Below are 24,458 nucleotides of genomic sequence, written 5' to 3'. Positions count from 1 at the left end.
TATAAGGTCTATAAAAATATAAACCCTATAAAAATACTTAATGATTAAACAAGTTTTCACTTAATTAGTAAACAAATATATAATATTTAAACATTAATTACTATTATTCATTAATGATTATATCATAAACCAACTAAGAAATATGAGTTTTATATCCTTAAAAAAATTTGGTGTTTATAATATATAATTATATCTCATTTATCTTTATAAAAAAAAATATATTGATTTTCTACTGTTTTTAAAATTAGAATATTTTTAGAAAGAAACATGTAATTGTGTAAAGAAAAAAAATCTTTCGTCATTGATAACATAATATCCTTCCATCTCGTGATTTTAGTAAAATCACCCTCCATAAAAGTTGTCTTTCTCATAATACAATTTTTTTTATTCTTTTTTATAAAAGGAATATCAAGAAGATTATTATTCCATAATACTATATGGATTGTGAGTCTTATAAGGGAAAAAATCAAGAAAGAACAATCACCTAATCTCAAAACTTTTTTCCTTAATAAAATATACAGTAATTAAGTAACTAAGTTATTTTTTTTAGCGACGAAAGTATATTTTCTCTATGTTTTGGTTTATGTTTTGGTGCAGTCTAGTACAATTGTTTATTTCGTCGTTAAATCTGCCACCATGGCTTGAAATTTACTTATAACTTAGGTACTTTTACCAAAACATGTTTGTTTTCTCTTAGAATTGACGGTTGTACTAAACTGCACCACAACATAGATAAAAAATACTTTCACTGCTAAAAAAATAACTTAATACTTAAGTGCAACAAACATAATAAAATAAATAATTACACCACAAATATCCCTTATAATAATAACAATAAAGAACAATTTTTTTATTAAAATGACTTGCTTAAAAAACATATAATTAAAATATAAAAATTGTTAAAAATTAAATCTTTAATCACCCTTTACGGTAGAACTGATAGCGTGTTTAGATTAAGTGAAGATATGTCATAAAGAGAAAGTTAAAATTTATTTGTTGTAGAACGACTTCAAAAATGTTATTCAATCTATACAAGAACGGAGTTGTATTTTTGACCGATGATCTTTGCAAAAATTGGTGTTAGGGATGATTTTGAGTCTTTATTTTATAATGATAAATTATAAATGAGATTGCTATAAAAAAAAAATTATATTAAATATCGATTATTATGGAAGGAAGGAAGAATATGTTATTGTATGTATATGTATTATAACGTTGACAACTCTGCCTCGTAACGTCTCTTACATTACATTATTTTCCCTCTTTTCTACACTTTTTTTGAATTTGTAATCTCAAAAAAAAAAAAAACAAACAAAAAAAAAAACCTTAAAAACAGAGTTCTCTTCTACTCAATAACACTCACTCTCTTGTTTATGCCATGGAAGAACAAGAAGCCGACGACCTCTTCTTCGGCTTCAACTCCGCTCCACCTCTCGTCTCTCTAACCCCATTCACGCCCTCCTCCACCTCCACTCGCCGCCTCTCCAGCTCCTTCATCGCGCCGACCCCTCCTGTCCCCGCGGCTCGACGACTCGCCCGGGTTTCACTCCAAGGACGGCTCCTCAACGCCGACGAGGCCAGCTCGGCTGGAGCCATAAAGGGTGGCTTGCTCCCGGATGAAGCCGTGGCCTGGGAGCTCTTTAGCCCCGTTCAACGCTTCCTCATTGTTGCTGTCATTGGGGTTGCTGTTGCTGAGTCCAAGAAGAATGGTCTCATTTTTCAGCTCAAAAAATCAGTGGAATTTAGGGTTCGTTGCTCTTTTTCTTGGTTCTTAGAAAGAAAACTTCTTTCGTATTCAATGATGACTCTGTTTTTATGGGTGTTCGTTTGATTCCGATATAATGAAAAGATTTTTAATTGAGATCCTTTTTATTTTCTTCGTAATCAATAATCACTCTGTTTTTATGGGTTTTCGTTTGATTATGATTTAAAGAAGTGTTTTTTAATTGAGACTTGTATTAGTAGCTGGGTTTGTTCTAATCTACGGTTACTCTTGATTTAATACGAGTTATTTTGAAACATTCAAATTAATTTGAGACAAAAGGGTCTAAACTGTTCTTGTCTTTTATGTGAAAAAGAACATGTTTGTTCTATTTGGCTAAACACTAATGGAGAGAGAGAGAGAGAGAGAACTCAATTTTTGAATACAAGTTTTTGAATTTTTAGAGTAACAATGTGTGCAGGATCAAGTTTTATCAAGCATGCAACAAAAGTTGGACAGTTTGTGTGAGCAGCTGAGCAATGTCAAGGACTACTCAGGAGCTGGGGACATTGAAGTTTTTGGCTCTGACAAAAACAAGCTTGTCTCTTGTGGTTGTTCACTCTGTGATCAACATCATACCCTGTTTAACAAGCTGGGAGTAAGAAGAACAATTCACTCCATTGCCAGTTAGACTTTTCTTGGTCTATTTTGAAATTTTCAAATTGTGAATGTTTCTTATGATTTGTGAACAAACAGGGCAATTCTTTCAGTAAAGGCAGCAGTGGAGATGAGATTCTCCAGTATAAGATGTCTCTCACTAATGTTGCTGAGCAAGAGGAGCGCCGAATGTCTGATTTATCAGACTGGGCTTCCAGTGTCACATCTGCTGCTGAAATCCAGGTGAGGTTTTTTTGATGTTGTTAATTATGTCATTTAGATAGATCTTTAATAGAAATTTAAACTGACTGATGAAACCTCAGATCTGTAATAGGAGCATAGATTTTTTGATGTGAACATGTTTGTTTTTTATTTATTGTTTGATCACTTCTTTACTTCAAAATGATCTTTTGGAAATATGGGAATTCTATCATTCATTTTACAATATTGAAGAGAATGGGGTTGGTTGGTTCTCGGTTTGAAAATAATAATTTTTAATAGGTTCGCAATTAGAAGACTGTATCTTTTAAAATTGAGATTCTGAAATGAAAATCTGAATTTAGTGACTAAAAATATGTTTATGAAAATATGATCGATTCAATATCAGTAAATTGTTTTTGAGTTATGAAAAACTGAATCTGTGATTGTTATTAAATTTGAAAATATAACAAAAGCTAAATATGTGAGATTTTGAAAAATAATTTCACAAAAATAAGAAAACAAGTTTTTGAGTTTTTCTCATTTTCAATTTTCTTTAATAGAATACAGATTTGAATTTGATTTTAAAAAACAAACTACCAATCACTAATTATAATGGATCACACTAATTATAAGTATTTAAAAACATAAAATTGGATCCAATAGAATAGCAATCAGTTGCTAAATATTAGTTTGAAATCTTATGATTTGACAATTTTGTTTGGACACTATTTTAAATTTTTTGATTTAGTTAGTTTTTTCTACACACAATAATGAGAATACAGAGAAAACAACAAAATAGTATTTTCAATTTTTATGATGGGTTGGTTGAGTATTTTTGAAAATGAGATTTTAACTTTTTTGAACACATAACCAATCAAATTTTTTCAATGGGTCCTACTTAATGAATTTGAATTTGTAAAATTATTTTCAAATACTAAACCAATAATTCATAATTTTTTTCATTTATTATTTTATTTACACACATATTTTAACACTAAATATGTCTGAAATATAAGTATGCTCCACTTCCTTTAATCATTATGTTAGATTATATAAAAAAAAAACCATATAGATAAAAATAAAATTGGTTTTACTTCAATCAAGTTGGTAACTGCCTAGAACATGTTTGCCCAAATTTATAACCAACTGAGAATGTGCATATGGATAACTCTCTCCATATCAGTTTGATCAAACCCTGAGTATTATAACAATTGCTGTACTAGAATTTGTTCACATGGATATGTGCAAGTAGGGGTGTTCATTGGATGACATTCAATGTTTTTAAGCCCATCCGATCTGATCCAATCATCCAATTAGATGTTGGATTTTTGGAACCGATCCGATCCAATCATCTTGAACCAACTGATCCGATCCGATCCAATGGATGATTGGATCGGTTCGGTTCCATCCATTGGATGCATCCATTGGTTATTCGTTGGATCGGATCGGATCCATCCGATATTTTAAAACTTTTATTTAGGCTGATTTTTTTTTTTAAAAAAAATATTATTTCAATTATAAAAACACTAATTACTCATCCAAATAATAAAAATACAGTAAATGTAATAAAATATAATATATTTTAACTTTAAAAAATATATATAATGTATTTTTTATCTGAATATTAATTGGATGGTATTGGATCATTATTGGATTGGATCGGTCGGTTGGATCCATTGGATTTACATGTCATCCAAGAACCGACCGATTCAATATTGGATTTTTAAAAATGTCATCTGATCCAATCCAATCATGATTGGATGTCCAATTTTTAGCGGTCGGTTGACATTGGATCGGTCGGTTTGTTATTGGATCGAATCGTTTCTGCACAACCCTATGTGCAAGTGTCAATGTTGGTTCTTTCTTGATCTCATTTTGTGCATCATTATACAGCTGAACAACTTAGCTATAGAACAAGACACTTACAATCTGAAGAAGGATTGTGAAGACAAGGATGCCACCATAAAAGAGCTTACCACTTTACTGCACTCATCTGATGTAGCTGGCTCAAAGGTACTCTTCTATTTTCATTCCTTTGAAAAACTTTTTTGCATTTTTCGGTCTTTTCATCACTTTTCTCTCTTTATTCATTTTAAGATCTGATTTTCCTGCATAACAGAGAATATCAGAACTGGAAGACATTATTAAGAGGAAGAACACTATGATTACTCGACTGAAGAAGGACATGATAATCCTCGAACAAAAGGTATAACAGAAACTTCACCTAAGTAAACTTTTCCCATCTTACTATCTTAATCTTAGTATACATGGTTTCATAGTTTGGAATTATGTCTCTCTCATGGATTTTTGCTGGTATTGTCTTTTGAACCCGACATTGTAAGAACAGGTGGTGAGTCTTACCAGACTTCGTAGGCCATCTTTCTCTTCTTCCTCAGAGTCACCTAGTATACACATTCCACCATTGACAGACAACCTACTTTACGACCTGGACAATACCACTAGTCCTTCTTCATCTTCTGATTCAGACCGAGCAGAGTCACCGGTTCCTAAAACTCCAGAGATCCCTCCTCCAAGTTTCGATTTTCATTCGACAAGACAACAAAGATCAGTGCCAGCAAAACTCTCCATTGTGAGAACAAAAGACAAGCACTCGAAATCTCGATCAGTAAGCCCTCTCAAGGAGTTGTCCATGAACCGTAAATCAGACACATTCTCTTCTTTGAAACAAAGGCCGTTGTTGTCATCAAGTGGAGAAACCAAAAGGAGTAGAAGACCTCATGTATCGGCACACAAGGAAACTACAACCACACACAAGAGATGGGTTTAGTTAGTGAGTACTTTTATTCTTTAACATTGTTTATGTTCATATAAACTGTCCTGAGTTTCTAACATGTTTCTGGTTTTTTCTGGGCTTTTGTAGGTTCAATTGGGAACACATTGCATGCCCAAGTTGCATTTGGAAGCCTCCTCGTTTTCGTTATATATTTATTTATGTATAGGTGTTAGTTTAGATGTCAGTGAGATTATGTTAATGTGGTTTACTTAGTCGTCTTAATCAAAGCTATATTTAATGGTAGAAATTTCTCATCATAATATAATTGTGTTTTCATAACAGCGTTATGGTTTGGTAAGCTTCCATGAAAAAGACTGAAAATAGTGACCACAACTGCTAGTGAAAGTGACAGCACTACAAAAACGACAATAAATATAGTCTCGCTTGATGATCCTTAAAAAAGTAGTTCGTTCAATAATGGCAACTGTAAGACTAAACTGGAAACGACAATATTAAGGATAAACGACACGCTTTTAGAGGACAATTGTATGAGGACGAGACTAAGGATTGAAGTTTTTTTTAAGATTTTTATTGAAAAATAATCAAAATGTGCGTCAAAAAACACTCATAGAAAATTGAACAATAAATTTGTAATATTCTCTAATATCTAACTTATCAAAATATTATGATCAATTAGATAATAATAATGAGGAATTTATATCAATAACATATAAAGTAACAAGATTAATTAGCAGAAAAATCTCTTATCTTTACCGTTTGCTACACTTAAACCCTTATCTTTTTTTTCGCCGTTGAAACATCTTAATCTCCGTTTTGTTAACAAATCTAAGATTTATGTTTGTTGTAGCTATTAAATGCCAACGTAGATACACGTGTCTATAATTTATTGGACCATGTTTTAAATAGCAATGACACGTCATAATTTTTTAATTATTATAAATTAAAAATAAATAAAAGTCATTTTAATTTTAAAAAAATTAATTAAAATTAAAAAAAATTACTTAAAAACTAAAAATATATATTAAAAACAAAAATATTAATATTAATTTATAATCTAAAATAAAATTAAAAATTAAAACTAAATCTCTAATTTTTCTATCTTTCTTCCCCATTCTTCTCCTTCTTCTTCCTCTTCTTCTTTCCTTCCTCTTCTTTGTCCTCCCCTCGCCTCCACCTTTGCCTCGCCGTTTCCAAGCCCAACGCGAAACCCTTTTCTTTCCCTCCCTTCTTCCTTTCTCTCAGGTCGACCATCTCCGACCATCTTTGTGATGCCCCACATCACTATGGTTGCTTCCTGGAATGACGACTGACCCTACAAACCAACACGAGTCTTTCCAACGTGTTTTGTCCTCACTCGCACGCTTCCTGGGAAAACTTCCTAGGAGGTCACCCATCATTAGATTACTCCAGGCCAAGCACACTTAACTTTGGAGTTCTTAAGTGATGGGCTACCGAAAAGAAGATGCATCTTGTTGACATAGGTAGTACCCATCAATCCATTTAAGCACTCTTCAACTGTGTAATCCCGTGATCCGCAGAGGGAAAGATCGGGTAAAAGTTATGCAATCCCACATCGCCTGAGAAAGGTCAAGTGTGATGATTCTAAGACTGTGTAGTCACAATCTTCCTTTCCTCGTCGTTTCCAAGCCTAGCGCCAACACACTACCGTCCCGTGCGTCCTCTCGAGAGGCCCCAAGAAAACCACCCCAGGCGCACGACCCCAAGCCATGAGAGCTCCACCGCAAAACCCTTGCCTCCACCACCCATTTCTGGCCGACCATCTCAGACCCATTTCAGGCGCAAGAAGAGTCCCAAATCGCATAGCCCACTAAGTCATTCCAAGCTCTTCTTTGCACTCTGAAGCATATGTGATTTTGCAAGTATTTGATTGAACTCAGTTTGAAATTTTTTAGTTTGGTATTTGTTGAACTAGGTTTGAAGATTGACAATGATGGGCTTTGAGATCTGGGTTTGACAGAGGAAAAAGAAGAAGAACAAGGGAAGATAATAGAAGAGAAGAAAATTAGGGTTTTGATTGGTGAATAATTTTTTTTTTAAATTAAATAATTTTTTTTATTTTTAATTAATTTAAATATTTTAATTAATTTTTTATTTTAAAAAATTAAATGTTTATGATGTGGCATTAACTTAGATGGCCATGTGGTTCCACGTTGACACTATGTTGGCTAATAACGGAGACAAGTGAACATGATTGTAGATTTGCTAACGGAACGGAAGATCTGGAGGTTTCAATGACAAAAAAAAAAGAATGGGGCTTAGCTGTAACAAAAGTAAAGATAAAGAGATCTTCCCACTAATTACTCAAGAAACAATAATAAAAAATGATTAATTTAGAGTCACTATTAAAGTTACACAATTTGACTGAATGACTAAAAACCAACCTACAAAAATATCATAAAATAAAATTATAAGCAAAAGAAAAAAAAAATAAAGCAAACAAAAACTTTAAGAATTAAACTTTAATAAATTTGACTAATTATAATTCTTCCTTAAAATCAAATTTAGATATTATAAAACTTTGAACTTTGTCATTGTGGGATGGTTATGTCAATTTTATGGTATAGTGAGATATATCAATTTGTGCATTGACAAAAAAAGAATTAAGAGATTAAATTGAAAATTGAAAATTGAAGGACTAAGTTGGTATAATAATTGTAATTCCATACTATTGATGAAATTAAACGAAAAGTCACTAATAAACAAAGGACAAGATATCGTTATCTTATAAAACGACTTCAATACAAAGTACAATTCGTGGATATGATTCAAATGACAATAAATAAGAAAAAAAGATTTTTAAAAATTGGTATGAAATTGTATATAATATGGCTTTATATATAAATTTTACACGTGGATTCCTCTCATAAGATGTCTCCATACAATACAAACATTTTAAATAATAATAATAATAAAATAAAAATGATCATATAACACATATGATATTTGATACATTAATTTGGACACATGTAACATAGTGATTTACTAATTAATTAAAAAAATGACTTTTATACCATAGTATGTGTCGCTGTATTTTTAAATATAATTTACATATATAATAAAATCTTTTAAAATATATATATATATATGTAATTAAAAATGAATAAGATAATAATTGAACGAGTTTATTGGAAGAAAAAGGTTTGGAGGAAATGATAACTTGGAAGTTTGTCAACTATTCCCTTTGACTAAACTATAATAATGTCCTCTTATCTTAACCTTATAACATATAATTATTAGAAATATTTACTTTCGTTACCAATGTATTAAAAATCTTGACTAAATATGAACTTCTAACTTTGAATTATTTGCTTACGAGGGTAGCACAAGGAATTTGGTATAAGTATATAATTTACACACTAAGTAATATTTGAACACTGCTATAAGGTATCGATGATGTCCAACACTACATTACACTGATTGGTATAATTTAGTATTGAGTCTCACATATTATATTTTAAATTAAAATATATTTAACCAGATTTTAAATTGCATTGTGTTACGATTGACCAAACTTTAATTATTGTGTTCCGTAATAAAACCCTTTTGTGTTCCATACATCACAAATTTGGATTTTTAAACATTCCAAGAATGTAGATCTTGAAAAAATATTAAAATTGAAATGAAAAAAATTCCTCAAACTGACATTCGAGTGAAATGTTATGCATCACTAAAGTTTTTATCAAATTTTAGCCAAAGCATCGTTAATGCATCGCTAAAGTATTGCTTTTACAAGCTTTAAAGTCACTATCGTTAATGCATCATTTTTTGGCCTAAAATCATGTTTTCAAGCTACCATCGCATATGCATCGTTAAACATCATTTTTCTGTAATTTATTAAGTTTTAGATCTAAAAAAAAGCCAAATAAAACCAAAAAATCTTACACAAGTGTTCAAAATCCATAAGTTAATGTCTCAGGTCAATTTTTCCTTCGATTTAAATTTTGGAATAGATTTTTTATTTGGCGACTTCAATGGTGATTTCAATGGTGGTGGGAGGTGGGAGGTGGGGGCGTCAATGGCGTTGGCAACGTGGGGAGGTGGTGGTGGTGGTGGTGGTACCGTAGTGATAAAGAAATGGAGAGGGATTGAGAGAGTTTGAGGTTGATAGAAAAATGAGTTGTTAATGAGAGGGGTATTTTTGTCTAAAATATGTCTGGTGGCATACAAATGTAAGAATTATTAAAGTTGGCATACTAAAAAAATTACCCAGTGTTAAGAAGCATAATTAGTCAAGTTTTCCATGATAGATGAATAAAAAGTTAAAGGATTTATGTGTAATAGAGCATTCACTTACAATATTTTGCAAGTAGTAAAAAAAACTAAAAGAAAAAAAAAAGGATTTAATTGAAATTCTATCAAAAGGTCAGCCAAAATATTTTCACCGAAGAGCTTATTCCCACTTAGTATATAATAAGAATATATATAATATAATATAGTAGAGTTATTTTTTGTTCATAATAATATGATTATATATATTTCAACTTTAGTCTTACTTAATAAAGAATGGACTTTGGGTTAAATACTCAAAATTTATAAAATGTAACATTTTTAGTTAAAGCTACAAAAACAATGCATTAGTTACTATCTACTTTATCAACAGCAATTAATGTCGACTAGGCTAACAAACAAGTGTCATACCTTGAGTAGTCCCGTGTATAAATTTATTTAAAAATAATTTAAATTAGTTTTAAAATAGATACATTAATCAAAAATAGAAAAGAAAAAAAGAATAAAAGAGATATAAATAATTATAAAATAAAAAACATTTCCTTTTTCTTTTTCTTCTACATGTAGACTGACATTTATACGGCAAAAATTCTCTAATAAAAACAAAATAATAATAATAATAATGAAAGGAATTGAACAGCCATGGAAACGGGACAGGTAATTGGCAGAGGAGCTGGCAGGGGTGCTCCTCCTATCATTATTCCTGTTAACTATTTTAATCCTCATCTCTGTCCTCATTCTCACATATTCCCTTCCTGTCAGGGGTGCGACGGAGAATTCCCATGAGTACCTATTTATTTAAAAATAAAATAAACAAAAGTAAATTACTTAAAATTAATATATATATTTTAAAATATATATTATACTATATTAATTACTCAAAATATTAAATATGTCCAAAATAAAATAAAATAAATATTTAAAAAGTTGTTAATATGCTACAAAATCACATAAATAAGCATGAAAATAAAAAAAAATTAAACGGAGCCATGTCGGGCCGGGGAGTGCTATCCTCATCCCTACACCGTTTAACATTCAGAGTTTGAAAATGACTCCGTCCCCACTCCGTTCCCACCACGTTCCCCGTTTAGGCGGAGAATCCCTGCCCCATTAGGGACGGCTCCCTGCATGGCCTGTCTCCATAGGAGAATGTTGAAGCCCAAAATTGAAGCCCTTGGACAATGATGTCATCGTGTTCTTTCTTTTTCATAATCTTAGGAGAAGGATGGTGTTTAATTAATCTCCACCGTTGAAAGTGGCATAAGAAGGTCAAACATGTGTAACATCATTATTTTTTCATTTTAGTCGGCTATACTATAGACCTAATATTACCTAAGTACCAGTAGTACTATGTATCATATACTTATTGTCTTTGTCTATTGTCCCCACCACCATTTTATAACTTCAACTAACTTTTTCATTTGGTAATTAAAGCTAACTTCGGAGATTTCTAGATGATTCTAGTTTATCTATTTAAACGATTTGATATTATGTTAATTAAAAATAGAAGGGTTAATGGTAAATTGTAATTAGAATGATTTCACTTGCCTACTTTTATTTTTATTTATATATATATTTTACATTATAATAGTACTTCTTTAAATTATTCAATTTTTTGTGAAAATAGTTTTTTTATTTGTTATTATTAGATAAAAAAAATTCTAAGAATCTCTTTAGAGTGTATTTGGTAAGTGGACTTAGAATTATGATAATATCAAACTCAACCATCCACATAGATTGATATTTACTTCTAAAATGCCATGTGGGACCCACAAAAAACTTATAAACCCCACCTTAAAAATTGAAACAAATATGAGAAATACATTACCATCAAATTGTAAAGAGATTCTGATGCTTAAGAGTCTGATTGGTTCACGATTAGAAAATTATATTTTTATTTTTTAAAAGTGAGATTCTAAATCTGAATTTAGTGACTAAAAACATGTGTTATGAAAATATGATTGGTTCAATGTTTGCAAACTGTTTTTGAGTTTTAAAAAACTTATATTTTCCTTCATAAAATCTGAATTCTGATTTGTATTTAATTTTTAAATACAATCTACCAATCAATCATGTATTTTAACGGATCCCACATATTTTAAAAATCTATAATCATAAAGTTGTATCCAAATTTGATACCAAACACACCCTAAATCTATACAAAGCTCTCTCACAAGTTAAATAATAAGCAAAATAATCTTATTTTTTAATCTCTCATTTTTTATCTTCATAAAAGAGACTATTTATAACAAATGAAAGAGATTTAGTTAATTACTTGATTAATTAAGTCATTGGTCTATATAACACAAGGTTACCCTAAACAACAAATTCTTCATTTTTAGATCCCAAACTCAACTATGGATTCCCTTCTTCTCAAGCAAAGTGTCACTTCTATTCATGGGTTTGGCCTTTATTTGGGTCTACCAAGTTTCTTATCTGAATTTAATGCACTTACATAAAATAAAAGAGGTATTTCGAATTGGTAACTAGCTATGGGTCGTTTGGTAAAAAAATTGTTTTTGAATTTTTTAAACACAAAAATAGAAATATTATTTTATTTTTGTTTCTTTATTTTAAAAAAATAAAAATATGTTTGGTAACTATTTTTGTTTTTTTGTTTTTAAAAACAAAAAATAATAAACGCGTTTGATAATTTTTATTTTTTGTTTAACAATATGAGGTGAAGATTTGAAGAAGAGAAGAAAAAAATTGAAAATTGTTTAAAAAAATTTTGAAAGTGGAAAAATTCTATTTTCAAAATTTTAATTAAAATTTAAAAAAATAATAAATAAAAATAGAGTTACCAAACACATTTTATATTTTATATTTAATTGTAAAATTTTTAATTAATTAAATAAAAAACTATTTTTGTAAGTGTTACCAAACAACACTTATATAATTTCATGTGGGATTTTCACAATATAAACCAATCTAATGGTGAAAATGTAAATTTCAAGAACTATGAGTCATGACCAATGAGAAAGAAGATTCACTAAAAGTGAGTTGTTTTGAAGTTCCTTAGAAAGTTTTATGTGACCAACCGAGAATGTTATGTATTTAAAGCTAAGTATAAAATTATTGGATAATTCTATGTTGCATACCTAAAAAGAAGTATGCACAGGTGCATATCTTTTGTGTTTTCCGACTCATGAATAATTTTCGGTGCGATTTTTTTATGATCATTATGTATATTGTAGTTATTTAGAGCTTCCTGCAAATTTTTAAGAAATTTCGAATAATTTACAGTGCCGAAAACTAGGTTCGAACATGTTGTTTTCCATGCGCATAAAAATAATTATTCACGTGTGCAACAATCTGTTTGAACATAATTTTCGGTACTGTAAATTATTCGAAATTTCCTGAAAAATTGCAGGATGCTCTAAATAACTATAATAAATGCAATCATAAAACAATCACGCTGAAAACTGTTCACGAACCGGAAACATAAATAAACATAATAATTTGTTTCGAGAAATATAGTACAAATTAGTGTGTAAATGAAATTATGGTTTATGAAATTCCGTTTTTTAAGATTACCAACTTAATTATTTAAATTAAATAATTAATTGTTAAACTGTTACAGAAATGTTTGAACAGACACCAGATATGTTTAAACAGTTTGTGACCAGAAGATAAAAACGAACATAAAGTAAAGAACACACGAATTTTTACGTGGTATCAGCAATCTTTGCAGATTGCTACTAGTCCACGAGGCCACGCCTAGAGAATGAAATTTATTAGAAGAATATCTAAATGATTACAAAACCAAATTGACTTATACAAATAAAGACTCCCTCTTGAATTTGTCGCAACTGTTGTAATCTAAACTTCTAATCAAATTTCTGAAGTGCTAAGATCTTGAACTCCCTTCAAATCATAACACTTGCACTTTTCCTCCCGAAAAGTGACTCACGAACAAGACTTCTCCCGAAGCTTGATGACCAATGTCCAAGTGTGTTCAACCTGCACAATTAACACAAAGAAAACAATACAGAAGTACACTGTAATAAACCAATAAGAACTTGCTGGACTAAAGTTCTTCACATAATAAAAAGTCTCTCTAAAACTTGAAAAATATTTGGAAAATAATACACCAAGAGAGATGATCAAAAACCAATGACCTATGGATGATTATATACTGTTTAGAATCCCTTAAGGTCGTGGAAAACAAGTCAGAAATCAAACAGCCCATAAATGGAAAATCTTCCAAAACAGGAAAGTCAGAATCTGTTCAAACAGACTGGCAATCCGTTCAAACAGATTCATTGAACCTGGACAGTTTTTTCAACCTAGTTTCCTTAAATAAATAAGGAAACAATATATCTTTTATTATTGCAAGCTGTACACGATTTCTGGGCAACCAAATCAAATAAATCAAATAAATACTAATAATTTCCATTTCAAGAAAAAAATAATCTTTTATAGGAAAATATATATATTTATTTTATTTAACACATAAATAAAAATCTGAATATATAAAGACATATTTCACCAAAACAAGAAACTACCCATTTTCGAAATTTACCACAAAATATTACAAAAGAGGAAACTATTAATTTCGAAAATACCCTTTTAATTAATTTTGTCTTTATTATCAAAAATGCCAATAAAAGATTTTACAATCTCCCCCTTTGGCAATTTGATAGACAAAATTAATTCAGAAAACCTGCAACACAAATGTTAGTGATAAGTAAAGAGAAGGAACTCCCCTTGCAAACATGCATGAACTTATAACAAACATGTAAATAAACTAGACTTAACTCCCCCTCAAAATAAGAAGGTCCAGAGTTAAACAAACAAACAATCAGACAGGTTTTGGAAATCTACTCTCCCCCTTTGTGTCTTTCAAAGTAGCCAAAGAACCATAAAACTAAAACAAGAGTAGCAATGTTTAATGGACAAAAACGAGAATAAAACTAAACAATTGGAGCTTTGGACAGAGATTGAACAACCTCCAACACAGAACGTTGCAGTCCTTCAATTGACATCACTCGAGCAGTCAAAGAATCAACAGAGGCTCGAACAGCAGCTATTTCGGTTGCAACAAGTCCTGAATCTGTGGCAACAGAGGAGGAGGCATGAGGGAAGTCATCCGAGGCGATCTTCAGAGATTGAGGCTTGACTTTCTTGGAGGACGGAGTAGCAGTGGCTTCAGTAGGAGGGGCAGAGGCCTTGTAGGAAGCAGCAGTAGTTGGGGCCACCAAGTCTTCTTGATCACGTTGGAGGTCTTGTTTCTGCATACTCAACACTTTATAAATAACTTGAGGAAAAGGAAGATTCAAGTTTTTCCTGTTACCTTTGCGAAACCCAATGATTTGATCATGAATAATCGAAGCCAAATTTATACCAAGACCGGTCCCCACTTTGTACAAAAATGTTGCCATATCAAAAGAGATAGTGGCCGTGTGAGATGTGGGCTTCCAATTTGTTGTTGCAAACTTATGGAGGACATCATAAGTGTAGGTGAGATTGGAGACTGAGATGACTGTGTTAGATGGCCATACCATTTTTTGTCCGACCAACTCAGTGATAACCATGTCTTTGTCAAGAGAAGCACCATCAACATCATCCTCGACATCAAGGGGAAGATGTAAAGCAAGAGCAATGTCTTGAGGAGAAAAAGAGAACCAATGGCCCCTAACAAACACTTTATTATACAGAGGAGATGAAGGTTCAATAATTTCATTAGTAAGATTGGCATAGAATTCCTTGACTATTTTATCCACAAAACCAGAAAATTTAACCAAAGAACCTGTCCATTGTCGATCTTGAAGCATTGTTAGCACAGCAAAAGGACGATGATCACTCAAGACATAATTTCTTTCAATGATAAATTTCCTTTGAGCATATAGAACCATATCACGTACATTATCATTATGGCAAAAAATGGAAGAATAGGGTTTGAAATTTACACCTGAATGTTTTGGTGAAGGTGTAGAACCAGAAATAGGTTTCTTCCCTTTAGCTTTGGATGGCAAAGGAGATGCAATGTGGTCTGAGTCAGATTCGGCTTCTTGTTCAGAGGGGATAGTGTCTTCTTTTTCTGGCTCATCAGACTCAGCCTCTGATTCTGCAATGTCAGGAACCGTTTCATCAGACAATGTGGTATCATGAGTTGCTTCAGATTCTGACTTATCTTCCTCAGGATCAGATTCGGAGGAGGACAGTGAAGGGGGATGAGCCTTCAATTTTTTCTTGGCAGCAAACAAAGGAGAAAGAGACGCGTCCAACCCCAATTTCCTTTTGGGAGTCACAGAATTTTTCTTGGACTGACTCGGCTTCAAAGGCAATTTGAGCAACCCAGCAGCAGCAGCTTTGGAAGAGGAGGAAACAAATTTCGATTTTGCCCTAGCCTCCAAACACGAATCAAACGGAAGAGGAGAATGGTCCTTGGCTCGAGAGGGCACCACCACTTCAGATGGTGGTGCAACAATATCAGCAGAGATATCTGGAAACACCATAGGATGTTCATGAGAGAGCGAAAACACCTTCTTGCGTGCCTTGGATTTGCAGGACTTTCCAACAGATGTGGGAGCTGTTGGAACAGAAGGAGGCGCCGTTGACACAGACGGAGGAGGCGAAGGAGATGGCACCTTTCGGGATTGAGAAACAGGGATCTTCTTGGAGGAAGCACCACGAGTTCTCACCATTTTTTCTCTGTAAAACAAAAACACTTACCAGAAAATGAGAGAAAAAAAAAATAGAAGGAGAAGAGATAACTGAGTGAAATCGTGGGTGAGAGGAAATAGGGTAATGGCATGCCTTTTTAAAATAAATTACTTACCCAAAATGAATACCCACGGCAAAAAGAGGTTTCCCTTTTTTATTAAAAAAATTGTTTTAATTAACCAAGAAAAGGAAACAATCTTTAAGACACACGATACTCGTACAACTTTCCTTTTTTTTTTTATATTAATAAAAAATATGTTTATAAAGATGGAATATATATAAACACCCAAACCAAAAAAGGTAACCAGAAATAAATACCCCACACGATCTCCTTATTGACTTTTTCCTTTTTTTATTTATTTTTTTTTTAAAACCAAAATCCTAAACAAAGGACAAAACAATAAAGATACAAATCATGATATTCCAAAATGAGAAAGAAGACAAAAATAAATTCCTTGGAGACAAAGAATATATTAAATCACACAATTAAATGCAAAATTTCTCATAATCACCACAATGATTCGGTCCACCATGTATTTCCTTGATTATCATCATTTTTTTTTTTATTATCAATTATTATTTTATATATATGAACAAAAATAAAAACTCAACCCAAGAAAAATCTGCTTTGATCAAAGAGAGTCATCATGATAAGAATAAAATCAAGCAAATGAAAATAAGTGTTAGTGTAAATCAAAGATAAGAACACTTGTGAAAATGTAAAATTTAGAAAGAATATTCGAGAGAAATAAAGCACAATTCAGTCACAAGCACATATTCTTTAAGTGAATCAAACAACATGTATGAGTCTTACACACATTTTTTTTTTTTTTTTAAAACTGTGCACAATTTTTATTGCATTGTTTCAAGCATAAGTGTGTGACAGTGTATGCAAGGGAACATTGCCCAATGACAAATAAGTCTTTTTCGAAATTAAAATAATTGTAACCCATGAAGACGCTGTCACACTACACCAGTAGTAACCCTTTTCTATGGTAGCGTATCCTCTTCATAACTCCGAATTACAAAGTTCCAACTTACTCAAAAGACGGCTTTCACACACTGATGCAGGTAGCTCTATTCTTGCACAGGAGCTTGAAACAATGCTACACAAAAGGAAGCTCAAACATTAAACATTGATTAATTTACTCGAATATGCCTAGGAGGAATTGATTAAATTTCTCTCAAGAATATACAACCAAAGATTCATAAACACAAGACAGATTATCCAGCTTGACACACAACAAAATTTTCAAATTGATTAGCAATTTTCTTAACCAAAAATAACACACATTAGATCAAGCGGACAACACCATAGCAAGAAAATTTAAAGAGAACAAACCCCCAAAGATTTTCGGAGGAAATCAAAGCGAACCGAATCAAGAGCTTTAGTGAAAATATCTGCAATTTGTTTATGTGTTTCAATATATTCCAAGACAAGAACTTTATTTTCAACTAATTCTCTTATGAAATGATGACGAATATCAATATGTTTAGTACGAGAATGTTGCACAGGATTTTTTGAAATATTAATTGCACTTGTATTATCACAAAAAATAGTTAAAGTGTCAAGATCAAACCCATAATCCATCATCATTTGCTTCATCCACAAAAGTTGTGCACAACAACTTCCCGCTGCAATGTATTCGGCCTCAGCTGTTGAGAGAGAAATAGAATTCTGTTTCTTGCTGTGCCAAGAAACAAGATTATTTCCCAAGAAGAAACATCCTCCACTAGTGCTTTTTCTGTCATCCGTGTTACCTGCCCAATCAGCATCACTAAAACACACTAGATTAGGGTTAGTTTCTTTTGAATACCAAATACCATAATCAACAGTCCCATGAACATATCGAATTATTCTTTTGACAGCTGCAACATGAGACTCCATGGGATTTCCTTGGTACCTGGCGCACACACCAACACTATAACTCAAATCAGGTCGACTAGCAGTGAGATAAAGAAGACTACCAATCATGCTCCTATACAATGTAGGATCCACTTTGACACCATTTTCATCTTTGGATAGCTTCACAGTCGTTCCCATTGGTGTTTTGGATATCTTTGAACTTTCAAGTCCAAACTTTTTCACCAAGTTCTTAGCATATTTGCTTTGAGAAATAAATGTGCCTTCATCTAATTGCTTGACTTGTAAACCTAAGAAATAGGTCAATTCTCCCACCATGCTCATTTCAAATTCCTCTTTCATTTGCTTCACAAATACCTGCACCTCATTGTCAGAAGTAGAACCAAATACAATATCCATCAACATAAATCTGAGCAATAATTATGTTAGATTTAATATTTTTGATAAATAGAGTTTTATCTACTCCACCCCTTTTGTATCCATGAGAAACAAGAAATTGAGAGAGTCTCTCATACCAAGCCCGAGGGGCTTGCTTCAAACCATATAGAGCTTTCTCCAATTTGTAAACATGATCAGGTGCATGGGGATCTTCAAACCCTTTGGGTTGTTCAACGTATACCTCTTCATTCAAGATCCCATTGAGAAATGCGGATTTGACATCCATTTGGAACAACCTGAAACCAATCAAGCAAGCAATAGACAATAATAATCTAATTGATTCAAGTCTTGCAACAGGTGCAAATGTTTCTTCAAAGTCTATTCCTTCCACTTGTGTGTATCCTTGTGCCACTAATCTTGCTTTATTTCGCACAATTGTACCAAATTCATCAGATTTATTTTTGAAAATCCATTTTGTGCCAATAATATTAGTATGCAACGGTCTTGGCACAAGGATCCACACTTTGTTTCTAAAAAATTGTTCTAATTCCTCATGCATAGCTTTAATCCAATTTTCATCAGTTAAAGCTTCTTTCACATTTTTAGGCTCAATTAGAGATAAGAAACAAACAAATTGAACAACATTACTAAACCTTCTTCGTGTTACCATACCGTCTTTTGGATTTCCAAGTATTAAATCTGTTGGATGATTTAACTTAACTCTGGTTGATGGCTCCTTTTGGACTTCATCCAAAATAATATCTGGAAATTTCTTTTCTGTCTGTCCAGAATCTGTTTCATCGGATTCGTGATTTGTTGGAACAGACGGACCAGACGTTGCAACAGTAGTATCACTGACACAAGCTTCTTCGTGTTTTTCAGTAGGTTCATCAATAAACCTTTCAATTTCTTCCTCAGTAGAAAACTCAGAAAAATCCCTGGAATCATCAATAACCACGTTAGCCGACTCCATTACAGTTTGGGTTCTCATGTTATACACACGATAGGCCCTACTGTTAGTGGAGTATCCAATAAAAACACCTTCATCACTCTTAGCATCAAATTTACCAAGATTTTCTCTATCTCTCAAAATGTAACAAACACATCCAAAAACATGAAAGTAAGCCACACTTGGTTTCTTACCTTTCCAAATTTCATAGGATGTTTTAGATGTACCTGGACGAAGAAAAACACGATTTATGATATAGCAAGCAGTGTTGATTGCTTCTGCCCATAACCGTTTGGTCAATTTTTTGCTGTTTAGCAACACTCTAGCCATTTCTTGAAGAGTGCGGTTTTTCCTCTCTACAACTCCATTCTGTTGAGGAGTTTTGGGAGCTGAAAACTCATGAGAGATACCTGCAGACTTACAAAAATCATCATAGATAGAATTCTCAAATTCTTTACCATGATCACTTCTTATACGAACAATTTTTCCAATGTTGCAATCTTTTTCAACTTTTAATTTCAAATAAAGAGTTTTAAAGGCATCAAAAGTGTCAGATTTTTCTTTCAAGAAATCCACCCAAGTATATCTAGAAAAATCATCCACACAAACAAAAATATACCTTTTCCCATTTAAACTCTCAATTTGAATTTGACCCATAAGATCCATGTGAAGCAATTCTAAAACTTTCGAAGTGTTTATGTCAGAAACACTTTTATGTGTAATTTTCAATTGCTTACCAAGTTGACAACTCTTGCACTTACCATCAGATTCTTTACCTAGCTTAGGTAAACCACGAACACTCCCTGCATGTGACAATTTTTTCAAGGTTTTGAAATTTATGTGACCAAGTTTAGCATGCCACATATCAGTGTTATTGCTCACAACAGATTGACACATAATAGATGGCAGAAGAGTGTAGCAATTGTCATTAGATCTATAACCTTCAAGAACATTCTCACCATTCTTGTTTAAAACAAAACAATTCTCTTTATCAAAGTTAACAGTATAACCTTGATCACAAATTTGACTTATGCTTAGAAGATTAGCTTTAAGGCCTTCCACAAGTAACACTCTTTTGATTCTAGGCAACCCTTCAAAGTTAAGAGTACCCATACCAAGAACATTACCTTCAATTCCATTGCCAAAAGTAACAGACCCACAATGCATAGGTTTTATGTCTGTAAGAATAGACTTGTCACCTGTCATATGTCTTGAACAACCACTGTCAAAATACCAAAAATATGAAGAAGCAGATCTATCATATTCACTAGTAAAACCAGCAAAACAGTTATTCTTTTTGATCCATATTTTCTTTGATTGAACATTTTCCTTTTTTACTCTTTTGAAATCATCAAAATAATTAAAATTTTCAAAATATTCATTTTTAGCAAAATTCATAAGAGTAAAACATTTAGGACGAATATGACCCTTCCTACCACAAAAATGGCAGATTGGAATGAATTTTTCGAATTTACCATTGGATTTACCTGCTGACTGTGTCCTTTCTGTTGGAACAAACCGAGTACCGGATACAACAGATTTCACTGAGGATGCAACAGGAACATCAGACGATAACATCCCAGCCGAGATAAAGACAGTTTTCTTTGATTTTTGAGAACTTGAAGCACCCAGTCCCACATGACTTCTTTGACCTGAATTCTGTATATTCTAAAAAATAGTTGAACCGGGGTTAAGCATTCTAACATTTTTCTCAAGAGTATCCAAATCTTTAGACAACTTATTAATTTCAACATTTTTTGAAATTATTTCTTTTTCCAAATTTTCATTCAAATCAGTAAGTTGTTTAATTTCAAGGGATTAATCTTTATTTTTGCTTACCAATGACCGATTTTCATAACACACTTTCACCCATGAACCATACATTTTTTTGTAAGATTCACTCAAAGACTCATCATTCAATTCAGATTCATCACTATCAGAATTTTTTTCATCTTTTGAAACATTATTCAAGCAAACAATTTTTTCATTTACAGATTTAGAACCAGGTAAAATAGAAGTGAGAGCGACATTACCTTCCTCATCTTCACTACTTTCAGAGTCATTATCACTCCAAGTAGCAATCATACCTTTTTTGTTCTTTTTCAAAGTATTTGCACATTCAGACTGGATGTGACCAAATCCCTCACATTCCCTGCACTGAATACCCTTTTTATTAGTTTGAAAAGGTTTAAGAGAAGAAGGGTTACCTTTTGACATCTTGCCATTGAATTTTTTGTTTCCTATTTTATTCATATATTTTCGAAAATTCTTTGCAAGCATTGCCATTTCATTATCACCATCTTCATCATCTGAGACTTCCTTTTCAGTGCTCTTGAAAGCTATGGTTTTCTCCTTTTCTTTGGAAGAGCTTGGCTTGTCTTTTTGACGAATCTTTTGATTTAACTCAAAGGTACGAAGTGACCCCATCAGTTCTTCTACCTTCATAGTACTGAAATTTTTTGCCTCTTCCATAGCAGTGAGCTTAACATTGAACCTGTCAGGAAGAACTCGAACGATTTTTCTAACAAGAACATAATCATCAAGTTTTTCACCAAGTGCAAAATACTCATTAGAAATATCAGATAATCTCTCATAAAATTCAAATAGTGTTTCAGAATCAGACATTCTAAGGTCATCAAACCTGGTTTGTAACATGATAAATCTAGACCTTTTAACATCTACAGTTCCTTCAAACTGAGTTTGAAGAATTGTCCAAGCATCTTTAGCCGAGACACATGTGGAAACAAGTTTTATAAAACTTTCTCCAACACCATTAAATATGGCGTGAAGAGCTTTATTATTATAGCTGGATAGTTTTTCTTCTTCTGTGTCCCAAACAAGTTCAGATTTTACAATTGTGCTTGATCTTCACCTTTTTCAGTAGGAGGTGACCATCCAGACAAAATTGCTCTCCATGCTTTCTCATCTTGAGCTTTTATGAAAGCTCTCATCCTAACTTTCCAGTATGGATAGTTTGAGTCATTTAGCAATGGAGGTCGAGACACCGAACTACCTTCTGCAAAGAAAGACATTTCACACAAAACAAATCAAACGGAAAATAACCACAAGATCTCACTAAGAGTTTAGTGAACCGCTCTGATACCAATTGAAATTCCGTTTTTTAAGATTACCAACTTAATTATTTAAATTAAATAATTAATTGTTAAACTGTTACAGAAATGTTTGAACAGACACCAGATATGTTTAAACAGTTTGTGACCAGAAGATAAAAACGAACATAAAGTAAAGAACACACGAATTTTTACGTGATATCAGCAATCTTTGCAGATTGCTACTAGTCCACGAGGCCACGCCCAGAGAATGAAATTTATTAGAAGAATATCTAAATGATTACAAAACCAAATTGACTTATACAAATAAAGACTCCCTCTTGAATTTGTCGCAACTGTTGTAATCTAAACCTCTAATCAAATTTCTGAAGTGCTAAGATCTTGAACTCCCTTCAAATCATAACACTTGCACTTTTCCTCCCGAAAAGTGACTCACGAACAAAACTTCTCCCGAAGCTTGATGACCAATGTCCAAGTGTGTTCAACCTGCACAATTAACACAAAGAAAACAATACAGAAGTACACTGTAATAAACCACTAAGAACTTGCTGGACTCAAGTTCTTCACATAATAAAAAGTCTCTCTAAAACTTGAAAAATATTTGGAAAATAATACACCAAGAGAGATGATAAAAAACCAATGACCTATGGATGATTATATACTGTTTAGAATCCCTTAAGGTCGTGGAAAACAAGTCAGAAATCAAACAGCCCATAAATGGAAAATTTTCCAAAACAGGAAAGTCAGAATCTGTTCAAACAGACTGGCAATCTGTTCAAACAGATTCATTGAACCTGGACAGTTTTTTCAACCCAGTTTCCTTAAATAAATAAGGAAACAATATATCCTTTATTATTGCAAGTTGTACACGATTTCTGGGCAACCAAATCAAATAAATAAAATAAATAATAATAATTTCCATTTCAAGAAAAAAATAATCTTTTATAGGAAAATATATATATTTATTTTATTTAACACATAAATAAAAATCTGAATATATAAAGACATATTTCACCAAAACAAGAAACTACCCATTTTCGAAATTTACCACAAAATATTACAAAAGAGGAAACTATTAATTTCGAAAATACCATTTTAATTAATTTTGTCTTTATTATCAAAAATGCCAATAAATTTTTTTACAGTTTATTATAATATACGGCTGTCAACATTTTCATACCTCTTTGTTAAAAAATAAATGAAATTTAATAACAAATACATAGCTGCATGTTACATGCAATTAATATCTTATTATTATTATTATTATTATTATTATTATTATTGAGAAATTACTATGTTATGTCTAGAAGAAAAAAAAAACATTTCTTACGTTTGGGCGCACGTAATATATATATACATAAATATTCACAATAACTCTTGTCGTACAAGCAAAAATACAATTCCATTATTCAACAAAAAATATAGAGTGAAATTCAAAACAAAGAATATTAAATGAAGAAATATATATTATTATTTTATTTGTGATTATTCTTGTTGGGGAATTACTTAACAATAACTTGGTTGATGTCATAGTGGTTAAGTTAATATGATATCATAATAATCATACCAATTAGAATTAGTTGTTTTTTTTCAAAGGAGAGAAGAAATGTATTATTGGTTTTAAAAGGATAAAAGCCATAAATATATATATGGTTTATACTTTTTTTTGGACTACGTGTTTTTTCTCATTGTCTGTTTGGATCCTGTGTTTTGACAAATTATTTTTTTAATTCTATCTTTTGTAAAATTGTTAAAATAAAAACCTAAACCCGATTTTGGTCAATATTTTCTCAACTAAAATCACAAATAATTTACCAAACTAACAATTCATAACAAAAATAAAATCATTCTGTTTAAAAACTGTGCTGTTATATTTAATTTTTTCTTCATTAAAATTGAGTTTAGGGTTCTATTTTAACCATTTTATAAAACATAGGATCCAAAAAATAATCTGTCAAAACACA

General features: G+C 31.8%; 2 protein-coding genes across 2 annotated transcripts; one reads left to right on the top strand and one right to left on the bottom strand.

The window, feature by feature from the left end:
• Positions 1–1,246: 1,246 nt before the first annotated feature.
• LOC133790383 (uncharacterized) lies at positions 1,247–5,633 on the top strand. The gene is made up of 7 exons (XM_062227995.1): positions 1,247–1,747; positions 2,184–2,360; positions 2,459–2,602; positions 4,454–4,573; positions 4,680–4,766; positions 4,908–5,351; positions 5,442–5,633. The coding sequence occupies exons 1-6, from the start codon at positions 1,379–1,381 to the stop codon at positions 5,346–5,348; spliced, it is 1,338 nt and encodes a 445-aa protein (XP_062083979.1). The 5' UTR covers positions 1,247–1,378; the 3' UTR covers positions 5,349–5,351; positions 5,442–5,633.
• Positions 5,634–14,479: 8,846 nt separating this feature from the next.
• Positions 14,480–16,213, bottom strand: LOC133789721 (uncharacterized). The gene has a single exon (XM_062227486.1). The coding sequence runs from the start codon at positions 16,211–16,213 to the stop codon at positions 14,480–14,482; it is 1,734 nt and encodes a 577-aa protein (XP_062083470.1).
• Between the last annotated feature and the right edge of the window lie 8,245 nt (positions 16,214–24,458).

The sequence above is a fragment of the Humulus lupulus genome, chromosome 7 (genome assembly GCF_963169125.1).
Source record: "Humulus lupulus chromosome 7, drHumLupu1.1, whole genome shotgun sequence".
Lineage (NCBI taxonomy): Eukaryota > Viridiplantae > Streptophyta > Magnoliopsida > Rosales > Cannabaceae > Humulus > Humulus lupulus.
This window is presented reverse-complemented; position numbering and strand designations above follow the sequence as displayed.